Here is a 13,958-nt window from a genome sequence, read left to right as displayed (position 1 = left end):
CTTGACTGCAGCCTATGAAACACCGTGAGCAAGAAATGCCTACCTAAACCACCCCTAGATTCCTAATCCACAGAAAACCTAAGTATCTGCTGTCTTCAGACACTAAGTTTTGGGGTAATTTGTTATACATCAATAGGTAACTAATACAAGAACTTTCCTGATACTATAATTCAAAAGATAAAATATGCAAAATCACCTGTGCCAATATGTTTTGTTCCCTCATTAACTTCTGACGTTCTCGGTTTGGCTTGGTGATAAGCACGTCTAGAACATCTTGTCCATTGTTAGGTACATCAGCAACAAAGAAGATAAGGTCTTCCAATAACTTGGTTACAAACCTATTATAAAGAGAAAAGGAAATATTATGGTGTGCTTAATCTTGGAAATATTTTTAAATAAACACTAAAACATTATAATAAAATAATTTAATGAAATAACTAATACAGTAAATACTTAAATCTTTGCAAAGAGCATCCCTTCTTCAGTTCCACCAACCCCTACTCCCACCTCCAACTCTAATCAAGTATTTGCAAAGACAATTATGAAATAAAACACCATGAGTCCGAAAACCAGAGGTGTTGAGAGGATAACACCCATCAGCAGATGCTTTTTCATGACTGACTCACAAAGAAGGGTATTTTGGCTTTCTGAGAGAACAGCTAAACTAAATTCTTAAACTCAAATTTGTTCTTTTTTATTATCAACTCAACTACATTTTCTAATCTTTACCACATTACAATTTCTCCCTATACAGAATAGGAAAAACTTAAATGACCTGCAAAGAGAGACAAGAGCAAGCCATCATATCTCTAAATTGTTCTGAAAGTATTAACCGATCTATAAAAATCATAACACCCTAAAATCATACACTAATGTTTACCTTTAATTCTACATTTTGGCTATTTTTTTTTAACTATTACTTGAACATTAGTGGCATCTGGCCCCTAAAGCGTCTGGAGTGCCTTCCCTCCCTTAGCTTTCCTCTTCCTCCTTCCTGCGTTTTATCATTTTCTGTGTGACTGTTTTTGTAAAATTCATACAGGCACTAACCACCAGGGAAGTACTTCATATATGAATTTTTTAATACTACAAAAATTATCCAACAAATATTTAAGCAAACTTTATCCAAGAAGATGTCATATATATGCATGATAGAATGCTACTCAGACAGAAAGGAATGAAATAGTATCATTTGAGCAACATGGATGGACCTAGAGATTATCATACTAAGTGAAGTTCAAGTCAGACAAAAAAAGACAAATACCACATGATATCACTTGTATGTGGAATCTAAAACATGACACAAATGAATTTATTTACAATGTTTTAACATTTAACAGAAACACAGACATGGAAAACAAGCATGGTTACAAAAGCAAGCACAGGGTGGGGGAGGAATAAATTAGGAGTTTGAGATTAGCAGATACAAACTACCATACATAAAACAGATAAACAACAAGGTCCTACTTTATAGCACAGGGAACTATATTCAACATTCTATAATAAATCATAATGAAAAAGAATATGTATATTTATATATAACTGAATCACTTTACAGTAGAATCTAACAACATTGTAAATCAACTATATTTCAATAAATAAGCTTTATCCATATATATCAGCATAATTATTCACTGTTATTAGTACGATCAATCAAGATCACATCAACAAAAAAACTACAATTTAAGAGATTCAGTGACTCTAGAAATATGTGGAATGTATTCAGTTATGAAGCACCTTGATCTTATTTCCAGATTCAACTCCTGCAAGAGAGTGGAGCCAGTGGATACACCTATAATCCAGAATTTAGCCACCACATCCAAATTCAGCACACCTCCAAGGTTCATAAACTTACTCCAAATTCCAGAGATATTATGTTTTCTTGCATGCCTATTTTAAATTTTAACCCAATCTGTTTCTTTTCAACAACATGTTTTAGGAATAGGATTCACTGACATAACTACACAGAAATATAAAACATGATTTCTACACATCAAAATATGGTGTGAATTTCTTTCAAAATTGTGACTCAACATCTTCTAAATTATTCTGTTGTCCTTAAGAGAAATAATAAAATATTTATTTCGACCTCAGACTTCTTCAGCAAACTAAAATTGAGCTGAGCCGCAAGGGCTCAATCTACAAGTCCAGTCCAAGCATAAATAGATCCGCATTTTCTTTTTAGAAGTATTGGTATTTTTTTTCTCTTGCTGTTTAGAGGATATTGTATTCAGGTGTTTAGTTATCTAAGAAAGCACAGCTCTGGGGGAAACTACAAATACCTCTGCTTCAAACTCTTCCAGATGGCCTACAAATTAATGATGGTGGAGATGTAGATGCAGAGAATGATCTTGCGGACACAGCAGGGGAAGGAGAGGGTAGGACAAACTGAGAAAGTAGCTTTGACATATATACACTACCATATGTAAAATAGGTCTAGTGGGAAGTTGCTATATAACACAGGGAGCCTTGCCGGTGCTCTGTGATGACCTAGAGGGGTAGGATGGGGGATGGGAGGGAGGGTTACGAGGAAGGGGCTATATATATAGTTATGACTGAGTCTCAATGTTTACAGCAGAGACCAACACAAGATTGTAAAGCAATTATCTTCCAATTAAAAATAAATTAAAAACTGGTGATAGCTAATGGAATGATGATGAAGAAAATTAACAGTCTTGACTGAGAATGACTATATATTAACCTTATTTGCAGAGCCCACCTCCCCTAATGATGAGGCAATGAAAGTCAAGAAAATGAGTCTTCTCTTTTGACCTCCAAAACTGTTGAAACCTTATTTTTGTCTTTTCACCTCAAGCATCCCATCTGTGGCAAATAAAACTGATTTTTTCAGTTTAGACCAAATTACAACTCTATACTGGGAGATGGGTGAAAGTGAAAGTGAAGTCGCTCAGTTATGTCCGACTCTTTGTGACCCCATGGACTGTAGCCTACCAGGCTCCTCTGTCCATGGGATTTTCCAGGCAAGAATACTGGAGTGGGTTGCCATTTCCTTCTCCAGGAGATCTTCCCAACCCAGGGATTGAACCTGGGTCTCCTGCATTGCGGGCAGACGCTTTACCGTCTGAGCCACCAGGGAGATGGGTGGGTCCTTTAATCATTCAAACTTACTAATTTCCTTTTACTAAAAACTTTTCGTGAATTTTTTTTACCATAGGCAGCCACGATAGACAAAATATATATTTAAAAAAGACATACCTAAAACATAACAAAAAACACAGTCAACCAGGAATGAAATAAGAAACACTGTGATGAGCAAGGATAATATTCAGTACTGGCAAGACAAGGGGGACTGAAAGCATGTGGCAGGGACCTAAACTAAAGATACAAAAGCGGAGACTAAAGCAGGGTGTCTCCATCTCTTAAAGGAACCCTAAAAGTACTGTGACCCCTGTTCCAGTCCTGGCTGTGCAGTGGGTGATAGGAGGAAAGAGAGGAGGCATACAGACAGGACTGGACCCAACCACCTGCGATCTCAGTGGCTAAACCTCAGCTTACCAGAGGACGTGAATTCTCAGTCCTCGACATCAGACCTGGCTCGGGACTTGTGGAGATGAGCCAGGTGGAGGCAACCATAAAATTAATAAAGAAGATGAGCAAACGCAGAGAGAGAATAAGAAAAAAATTTCCACGCAAGAAGAACCTGCATATTTAAATTTCAAAGCACAAGAGAAAAACTGACATTAAGAAAGCCATCCATCATACTAAAAAACCAGGAGGCCACTTCATTACCAAAAAAATGCAAGGAACAGTACAATTTCAAAATAACTTTTAAATCAGTGTGCTTCCAATCCTCAAATAGTTAAGAAAACAATTACATACCAAAGAAGACAGTATACATAAAAGAGGGCAGATACAAATGAAGAAAATGTGGCTATGCAAAAGAGCCAATAGAAATCTGAGAAACAAAATTATAATCATTTAAATAAAAATATAATTCATGAAGGTAAAATACTACACACACATTCTAAGAAAATGTGGTGACTTATAGATAGTATCAAAAAAATCAATCTAGGAAGCAGGACAGATTTCAAAAGGCAAATTATAAAAGGAAAGTTAAGACATAAAGGAGATGAATTAAGAGGATTCAACACACATCTAATAGGAGTTCCAGAAGAGAGATTAGAGGAAAAGATAACAAATAGTTGAAGGAAAATGGCTCAAAAATTTTCCAGAATTGAAGAAAAATATAAGTATTCTGATTTAAAGTATACCCTAAGTGTCAAGTGGGAAAAACAAAATTAAAAATTACTTGTAAACACACTGTAGTGAAACTTTAGGACATCAAAGACAAAAGAAAAAAATCTACAAAATTATCAGAAAGTAAAGAAAAATGCCAATAAAGAATAACAATTCTTAACAGCAACAAGACTCAACAGAAAATAATTGTTATAACTTTAAAATACTAAAGAAAAAGAATTGTCAAACTGGCATTTCATACATAAAGTATCAGTTTAAAAAGGAAGTAAAATAAAGACATCCCCATATAAAGATTAACAAGATTTATAACTTCATTGAATAGACTAAAGAAAAAATTTCAGCAAAAAGAAAAGTGAACTCAGAGAGGAGTGAAATGCAAGAAATAAAAGCAAGGAGAACAAAAGGTAAAATGCATTAAGAAATATAATTAATAACAGAAAAATAATTTTAGGAACTAAATTTTCAGAAAAAAAGTGATACATCAAAATCTAGATGATATAAGTAATTTAAAGAATAAACTCAGAACTATGCATCTAGACAACTATCCCCCCAAAAAACAGATGGGAAGTAGAATAGCAGAGAATAATCAAAGCATTCTGAAGTACTTTTCTCCCATGAGAGAAAGAAATATTTTCAAGTTGTATAAAAAAGAATATATAGCTGAAATGTATGACAAACCATATGGGCACTTGCAAAAGAATAGGAATAGGATCTATAGCCTCTAAACTAGAAGAAAAGTAAAAATGGGGAGAAAATACAAACTTAACCACTCTAACAGAAAGGAAGAAAGAAAAAGAGGGAAAAGAAAAATAGTTATACAGGAGAAAGAAAATAACAAAATATGATACCCATTGGTATTCAAATAAGTCCAAACACATTATTTAACAAATCAAGGTAATTAAACTTTAGCAAATTCAAATAGATTATCAGATTATATTTTTAAAATCCAGCTCTTGCCTGCTCACAAGACATTAACAAAGCAAAATGACTGGCAAATCTGAAACAAATGGATATTGAAAAACAGGCATCTACTCAAACACTAAACAAAGGATATTGGTGTCAAGACAGGAATATCAAGCAAGTAAAATTCAAAAGGGAATGACACTGCTATAGGAAAATATTAACTCTGTATCAGAAGGACATCTGATCTGGTGATCACATGTTGGATGGCCCCTGTTCTAGATTCTGAGCTATCTCAAGGAACTGGAGCCAATACTCAAGCCCATAAATTGCATGAAGATGTAAATGCTGTTCATGACTGCATTGCCACCATGTATAAACTGTCCTAGGAATACTACACAGTTTTAACAAACAAGGAAATCCTGTCCCATATGACAATATGAGTGAACCTGCTTTGTGAAATAAACCAGTCACAGAAGGACAAACACTGCATGATTCCACTTACACGAGGAGTGACTGCTTCCTTAAACTTTGCTCCTTACTGTCAAACTATGTTTCAAAATGCTTATACCAATTACTTCTTGGAAAGCAAGGAGATCAAACCAGTCAATCCTAAAGGAAATCAGTCCTGAATACTCATCAGAAGGACTGATGCTGAAAGCTTCCAATACTTTGGCCACCTGATGTGAAGAACTGACTCCCTGATGCTGGGAAAGATTGAAGGCATGAGGAAAGGGGGACAGAGGATGAGATGGTTGCATAGCATCACTGACACGATGGACATGAGTTTGAGCAAGCTCTGGGAGTTGGTGATGGACAAGGAAGCCTGGTGTGCTGCAGTCCATGGGTTTGCGAAGAGTCGGACACGACTGAGCAGCTGAACTGAACTGATATCAATTATCATTTCACCAACATGAGAGTTTCAGCATGTGAATGCCTGGGAAACTGGTAATTTCTTATTTTTCTTATTCAAATTGAAAGGTATGTAGCAGACCATGAAGTGGAGAAACAGAGAATGCTTGTGTTCTGGTGTGTTAGAAAACCATGGACTTTAAAAACACATATGATTAAATACCCCACTTACAGTGGGATCTTACCTGATTGGCTTAAACTTTCAATTTCCCTTTATGTAGAATGGCAATAATGTCCATATCAAGGCTGTTTGAAGGACTAGAGAAATATATTTACAGTGCCTAACATAGTACCAGTATAAAGTAGGGATGAAATGACTAATGGCTATCAGTATCACTCTTTCTTACTCATTTCCAAAATGGAATGAGTGAAGGAATCAAAGATCCAGTTTCTTCCAGCGTCTTCAAGCGAGTTACAAGGGCAGAAAGCTACACTTTTGCAGACTGTTTGCAGGTATTATATAACATGTTTGCTTTGTGGGACTTGAGCAGAGAAATGTATCTTGAATAAATAAGAACAAAAAAGCGTAAAACTTTTAGGGCCTTTAAAACTCCAAACCCAAATATCAAATCAAGTGCATCAAAAGGCATCTCTTATGAAACATTTAAAAGGAAAGATCAGAAAGTAACTCAAAATAACTGGGTTCAAGCCTAACTAAAATAGAAAAATGTAAACATTCCCCAGATTTTAATGTTACCATTTTCATTCATGCACAAGGATCTGCTCATTGAGAAGCAGGTGTGCTGCCATGGAGACCATTCTATGTATTTCCTTAGAGTCATTCATTCACCTGAGAGCTACTGCAAGAGCTGACAACTGACTTTTGATGATTTAAAAGTTATTCTAGCTCATGCAGCTCAACACTCGAAAAATAAAAAAAAAAAGACCCAATCAAAAAACGGGCCAAAGAACTAAAAAGACATTTTTCCAAAGAAGACATACGGATGGCTAACAAACACATGAAAAGATGCTCAACATCACTCATTATCAGAGAAATGCAAATCAAAACCACAATGAGGTACCATCTCACGCCGGTCAGAATGGCCGCTATCACAAAGTCTACAAACAATAAATGCTGGAGAGGGTGTGGAGAAAAGGGAATGCAAACTAGTACAGCCACTATGGAGAAGAGTGTAGAGATCCCTTAAAAAACTGGAAACAGAACCGCCATATGACCCAGCAATCCCACTGCTGGGCATACACACCGAGGAAACCAGAACTGAAAGAGACACATGCACCCCAGTGTTCATTGCAGCACTGTTTACAATAGCCAGGACATGGAAGCAACCTAGATGCCCATCGGCCAATGAATGGATAAGGAAGCTGTGGTACATATACATGATGGAGTATCACTCAGCTTTGAAAAGAACACATTTAAATCAGTTCTAATGAGGTGGATGAAACTGGAGCCCATTATACAGAGTGAAGTAAGCCAGAAACAAAAACAGCAATACAGTATACTAATGCATATATATGGAATTTTAAAAGATGGTAACGATGACCCTATATGTGAGACAGCAAAAGAGACACAGATATAAAGAATAGATTTTTGGACTCAGTGGAGAAGGCGAGGGTGGGATGATTTGAGAGAATAGCATTGAAACATATATATTACCATGTGTGAAATAGATGACCAGTCCAAGTTCAATGCATGAAACAGGGCACTCAAAGCCAGTGCACTAGGACAACCCAGCGGGATGGGAGGGGGAGGGAGGTGGGAGGGGGTTCAGGAAGGAGGGACACATGTACACCCGTGACTGATTCATGTCAATGTATGGCAAAAACCACCACAATATTGTAAAGTAATTAGCCTCCAATTAAATAAATACATTTAAAAACATGAATGATAAATAAATAAGTAAAAGTCATTCCAGAAAGTTACCAACCTCCTTTCATTCTGGGTTATTGAGCCATTTTCCAGCTTTTTAACTGTAGTCGCCAGCACTTTATTTGCATCATTGGCAAAGTCTAAGTCTCGGACCTCGGACAGTGGGACAGACACAATGGCGAACGCTTCTTTGTCTTCTTTTGTTTGGCAAGTTCCAATCTGCAATGTATTTTTCCATTAAGATTAGTTGCTTTATTAAAAAATGATGCAATACTCTTCAAGTACTAACACACCTTAGTACTGCAGAAGTAGATGATCCAAACACAATTCCTACAAGCATCGGCCACTATGAAAAGCTGTAGAGACACAGATCTCTCCTGCCCATTTCCTGCCTTGTTCTCGAAGCCCGACTGGCAGTGTTTCCCTTTTACCCTTGCCCTTTGCTTCAGTTTCAACAGAGGAGAGGAAATGCCCTTCTGGAATCTTCTTCCCTTTCCACATGCTGCTCCCATTCTCTTGGTATCTCTGCTGCATCTTCTTGAATCACAGCCCTGCAGTGACCTGACTGGTGGGCATGAGTCCTTGATGAAATTCATTGCAATAATTTCTAATACTGACGAAGTGCAGTTCTAAGAACATGTAAGTCATTCCCTAATCCTATCCACACGACATCTGGATGAAAAGTAAACCATTCTCAGAAACATTTACCTTCAACATAACTGGCCTCTCTTCATCCGTGTCTATGGGGATGCTAGTACTGGTTACCCATGTGTTTGTACATAAATGTCTTAACCGAACATATGAGTTCCTAAAAGAAAAATAATATTTAAAAAATGGTTTATAAAAAATTAACACTTAATATTAACATATTTAACAGTTTCATACATGATATGAATATAAATATATTTTAGGCAATTAACTGAGTGTAGATCAGTCACGTTTAAAGGGAAAATCTGACTACAGACTATTTCAAAGCATGCAGTATTATTACCTAGGCTGGTGTTTCTCAAAATCTAGACCTTGGACCAGCACCATCAGCATTGCCTGGACACTAGTTAGAAATAAAAATTCCAAGGTTTTACCCCAGTCCACTGAATCAGAGAATCTGAGCGTGAGGTCCAACAGTGAGTGTTTTACCAGCCTTTCCAGGAGATTCTGATGCATATGAAGGTAAGAAGCATGGACTGTAACCATCTCAGCTATAATGGCTGTCTCACTGTAGCCCCTTTTGTGGTTTAAACATTTGCACGTGAAAGTATATAGTGTAGTCAATACTCAATACTTGCAGATTATGTACTTGTGACAAATTATCTGTAACCCCAAAATCAACTCTTGGGGGCACTCTGGCAGTCTTTCTCAGACATGCATAGAGTAGCAAAAAACTTGATTCCCTGCCATTCACATCCCCCGTGTAGGCTGAACAAGGTCATGCTCTGCCTTCTCGTTTCTACTCTTGATCTGTCAACAAGTGTCTTTCGTGGTCCGTATATTACCATGTTTTTCACTGTCATTTGGGGAATTCATTGTTGAAAACAGTCCCAAGCGCAGTGCTGAAGTGCTGTCTCGTGTTCCTGCAGGGTAAAGCTGTGATGTGCATTACAGAGAAAATACTAACGACAGAGAAGCTTCATCCAGGCATGAGTTACTGTGCTGACGGCCATGAATTCAGTGTTCATGAACCAAAAATATATATTAAGTGAGGTGTCTTTAACCAAAAACACATAGAAAACAAGGTTGAGTATTGACAAAAATACTGTGTCCAGAGGCTTGCAGGAACCTAACTCTGCATTTCCCTTAGAAGCAATGTTCCCATATTTGCTAATTCATTTTCCGGCAATAATAAGAACCAATGATAGGTGAATTGTGAGAGAGTGTATGAGAAAGAACAGCTAGAGCTTCCTCCGGCTCAAATATTATCATTTTCAGTGAAACTTAAACAAAATGAATAAAGTGTCCATTAAAAGAAAACCACTGTGTTAAGTTCTCTGCCTTCAGGTTGCAAGAAGTTCAGCAGGAAAGATAAGATAAATCCCTATAACACAAGGCAGAAAGCATTAAGGCCAATAAGAGAAACTCAAATTAAAAAAAAAAAAAACAAAGGCTTCAGGGAAATAGATTTAGTCTCAAACACCATGGTTCTGCTCATTAATGAAAGTAGATAGAGATTTTCAAAAATCTAGAACAGTAAAGGTTCAATTATTGTCCAAATAATCAGCAAAGGTCCAGTACTGAAATACCTCTGTGACACCACTTATCTTCTGCATGGAATTACACAGGAGATGTCATTTGGACTCAGTTATCCTCACTATTGTATTTTAAGCATCTGGAAAGTGGGGCCATAGCTTATTCAGCTTCAAGGTCGTTCCCCCTAGTCTTACCCCTGCACTTTTTCTATAGATGCTTATGGAGTCAACCTAGATGGCTGAGTTCCAAACTAATGAGACCACACTTGAGCATGATAACTTGCAATTTCCAAGAACCCTAAAAATGAATAACTCCTTAGGACCTACACCACAAAAATCCTTTCTTAGAATCTTGAAGTCATTTGAATGTCTAAAATACGAAGGCACTAGGAAGACTTCCTGGCAGTCCAGGGCTTAAGACTTTGCCTTCCAATGCAGGGGGTATGGGTTTGATCCCTGGGTGGGGAGCTAACATCCCACATGTCTCAAGGCCAAAAAAACAAACCATAAAACAGAAGCGGTATTGTAACAAATTCAATAAACATTTTTAAAATGATCCACATCAAAAAAAAATCTTAAATAAAAATAAAAGATGAAGGTATGCATCATAGTGGTTAAGAGTATAGACTTCAAATTCACACACATCAGGATCAAATTCCACCTCGTGATCAATCATCGCCTGGTCAACCGAGTCACACTAAGCCAGTAGCTCCCCAACCTGGCTGCACAGTAGGTCAACAGACAAGCTTCTGCAGCCTGTTGCCCAGGCCGCACTGCACATTACTTAAATCAGAATGTCTGGGACTCAGAGAAGGCATCAGTACTCTTTAAAGATCTCCAAGTGACTTCACCAGTCTTCGAGTGACCAGAGCATAAAGGGCAAAATGCCGCACAGGTGATTCCAATTTAAAGCTGACGTGAAAAGCACGGCATTAACTAGATCATCCCAGGGGGCTCAGCATTCGCCTGCAACGTGGGAGACCTGGGTTCGATCCCTGGGTCGGGAAGATCTCCTAGAGAAGGAAATGGCAAGCCACCACAGTATTCTTGCCTGGGAAATCCCATGGACAAAGGCGTCTGGTGGGCTACAGCCCATGGGGTCACAGAGTCAGACACGACTGAGCAATTAAGCACACACAGCGCAGCTAGTCTTTCGTTCTGATCTGTTAGAATTGCCACCAGGATATTTATAAAGAACTTGACAGAGTGCTCAGCACACAGCAAGAGCTCGAGTGATATTACAATAGTAGTTATTACTAAGTGTTCACGAGCACAAGCTTTAGAACAACTAATGCCAAAGAATATGTTAATACAAAAATCTGTTCCATGAGAAGGGCCCAGCAGTGGCTCTGAATAGTAATAGATGAACCCTTCCATATAGAGCAAGGCTCTGGGGCTTGTCTATACTTTATAGTGAGATCTCTCTATCTTTTCCTTAAGCAAGTTTTCTTGGTTAGAGTTCAAGAAGGTCTCTGTTTGTTGAGTTAAAAGCTAAAGTGAGTAGTGAGAGCAAGGATTTATTAAGATGCCATACTCAGAAAAGAAGGTCAGAGACTTGCATCAAGTCAAACCTTCAGCGGGGATCTCTTTACAGATCTCTATTGGTAGCCCAAAGAGAAATGGCTCAGGCAAGGCCAAGATTCAGCTACATTTCGCCCACCCACGTACCAAACAGGTCTGACCCTGCTCAGCTTCCAAGATCGGGCATGTTCTGGGTGGTGTGACCATAGACTCAGCTACACAGCTCATGAGTGAGAACAGCCGTGAAACAGCCCAGGAAGCCCAAAGAGCAGTGATTTCTGGCAGTGTTAGCAGAGCAACTTTTTACCTTCTCTGAAAGTAACCTGCACAGTAATGTCTGCATTTTGAGCATGTACTTTCAATCTAACCACTGCGATCTGACCAAGGCCAAGGACAATCATGCTGGATCAAGGATAATTTAGAACAATCCCACTAAACTTAATAATAAAGGCAAAACTCTATGCGTCTAGAGATTGCATCCTAGTGCTATTGTTGGAAGGTAGACAGCTGTAGGCCAAAAAAAAAAAAAACAACCTTAATCAAATCCAAACAAAAGAATGTAAAATATTCTCTCACTTTAAGTTAACAATTACCTCACTAACAATCCTCCTTCCCCCTCTTCATTTAGGTCTACTTGTCTCCTAGCTGGGCCTTCAGCACAGCTAGTAAATTTCAAGATTTTTCCATTTCGTGTTCCTGCTGCTTGAAACACTTCTCCCAGATGGAGAGGGCTTGATCTTTCAAATCATTCAGATCTTTTCTCAAATGTCCTCAATCAGAGAGGTCTCATACCTAATAATAGAACTCTCCATATGCTTCAATTTTTCTTCAAAACATTTTTATTACCTGACCTTATAGTTTGTGCTTATTTGTTTATTACCTCTCTCTCCCATTTGAATTTAAGTTCATAACCAGTTTGCTCACAGTTGTCCTCCCAATGCCAAGGGCAATGCCTGGGAGGTAATCAATGTTCAGTAAAGATGTGTTGACTCAGTGACTAAATAAATGAACAAATGGATGAATAAATAAATGAATGAAATCTGGAATTTTACATAATAAAAATGTCTTAAGTATTTTTAAAATTAATTTTTACTGGAGTATAAAAATGCTGTAAGTATTAATGGAAATGCTTCTAGATTGTTTTTCATTTTAGTAACCACAGGACATCCAAGTAATAGAAATAAATAATTCTTATGAATTTCTCAGAATTTCTCTTGTCCTGAACATTTTACTTATTCTTAAAAATAGAACAATTATGTTAATCTACTCATAAAAGAGGCATGATTTTTTACACTTGCTTTTCACTTATACTTGCTCTCTTGCTGTCACAAAAATTATATTAAAATAATGGTTTTAACTCCTTACCAACCAGTAAAATTATTCAAAGGGACATTATTGTTTAACCTGGTTTTTTGTGTTTTTCTTTTTTACCTTGGAACCAGGCAGTCCGCTCTTTGAAGAGTTGTGGCATCCAGTTCGAAAAGCGACGCAATGTCATTCCCATGTGGGACTGAGACCAAAGTGTACATGATCTTCTCCCCTGCCTGGCGTTTCTTCTTTGAAGCTGGAAGATCTCCATCTCTCTGTTGAGGTGGTAGAATGTTTTTTACTTTTATTAGGTTTCTTACTAAACTGGGAGAGAAGTTTAAATTTGCATGTATTTCTTCATTGGATTATAGTGATGCCTAGCTCACACACTCCAGAGGACTTCATCTGGGCAAATTATCAAAGCACAACAGTCAAAATAGCGATGGCCCTTCCCTGATATTAAACCTATTTTCACAGTAGTAATTTTGAGCATTTCACATTTAAAACAAACACAGAGGGACTTCCCTAGTGGTCCACAGGTTAAGAATCCGCCTTCCAGTGTAGGTGATGTGGATTTCAATCCCTGGGCCGGAAACTAAGATTCCACATGCCTGAGGGCAACTAAACCCATGCACTGCACCCCTGAGCCTGAAAACTCTAGAGCCCATCCATTCTCCACAACTAGAGAAAACCTACACACCACAATGAAGACTCAGCTCTGCCAAAATGAAACAAACAGAAACACAGAGAAGAAACAGTGTGCTGAATCATCTAGATTTCACAACTTGGAAGCATGGAAGTATTTCAGAGTTCCTGCCTAATCCCTAAAGCACCACTGGGATATTAACTTGGAGTGAAGGGGAATCAACAGCAGGATTCCCATTCAGTTCACTGGCTGTTCTATAAGATCCCAGGAGATACTATAATGTCAACTAAAGTAAAGTCAAATGGAACAGAAGCCTTTATGAGGAAACTCAGCCAATATTTCCACTACATCCCTACCATTTTAAGCAGAGAACAAAACAAGACTGATGATTATGCATTTTCTCTTGAACTTCCCCAAGTTCCTATGTCCCATGGAAGGATTT

At 37.8% G+C, this 13,958-nt stretch overlaps 1 protein-coding gene and 1 non-coding gene across 3 annotated transcripts in view; both read right to left on the bottom strand.

Annotated features, from left to right (window-relative positions):
- The window catches only part of ITPR2 (inositol 1,4,5-trisphosphate receptor type 2), a 562,671-nt gene that overhangs the window by 381,734 nt on the left and 166,979 nt on the right, over window positions 1–13,958 (bottom strand). For both annotated transcript variants that reach the window (XM_065940048.1, XM_065940056.1), the window contains 4 exons: window positions 12,994–13,145; window positions 8,567–8,666; window positions 7,917–8,077; window positions 197–338 (listed from right to left, as the gene is read on the bottom strand). In XM_065940048.1, the coding sequence (XP_065796120.1) occupies window positions 197–338; window positions 7,917–8,077; window positions 8,567–8,666; window positions 12,994–13,145 (555 nt within the window). The remainder of the gene's footprint in view (window positions 1–196; window positions 339–7,916; window positions 8,078–8,566; window positions 8,667–12,993; window positions 13,146–13,958) is intronic.
- On the bottom strand, window positions 3,026–3,097 carry TRNAC-GCA (transfer RNA cysteine (anticodon GCA)). The gene has a single exon. It is a non-coding gene; the product is annotated as a tRNA-Cys (tRNA).

This window comes from Muntiacus reevesi, chromosome 1 (genome assembly GCF_963930625.1).
Source record: "Muntiacus reevesi chromosome 1, mMunRee1.1, whole genome shotgun sequence".
Classification (NCBI taxonomy): Eukaryota; Metazoa; Chordata; class Mammalia; order Artiodactyla; family Cervidae; genus Muntiacus; species Muntiacus reevesi.
Note: the sequence above shows the minus strand (reverse complement) of the source record. Positions and strands in the feature narration are given on the sequence as shown.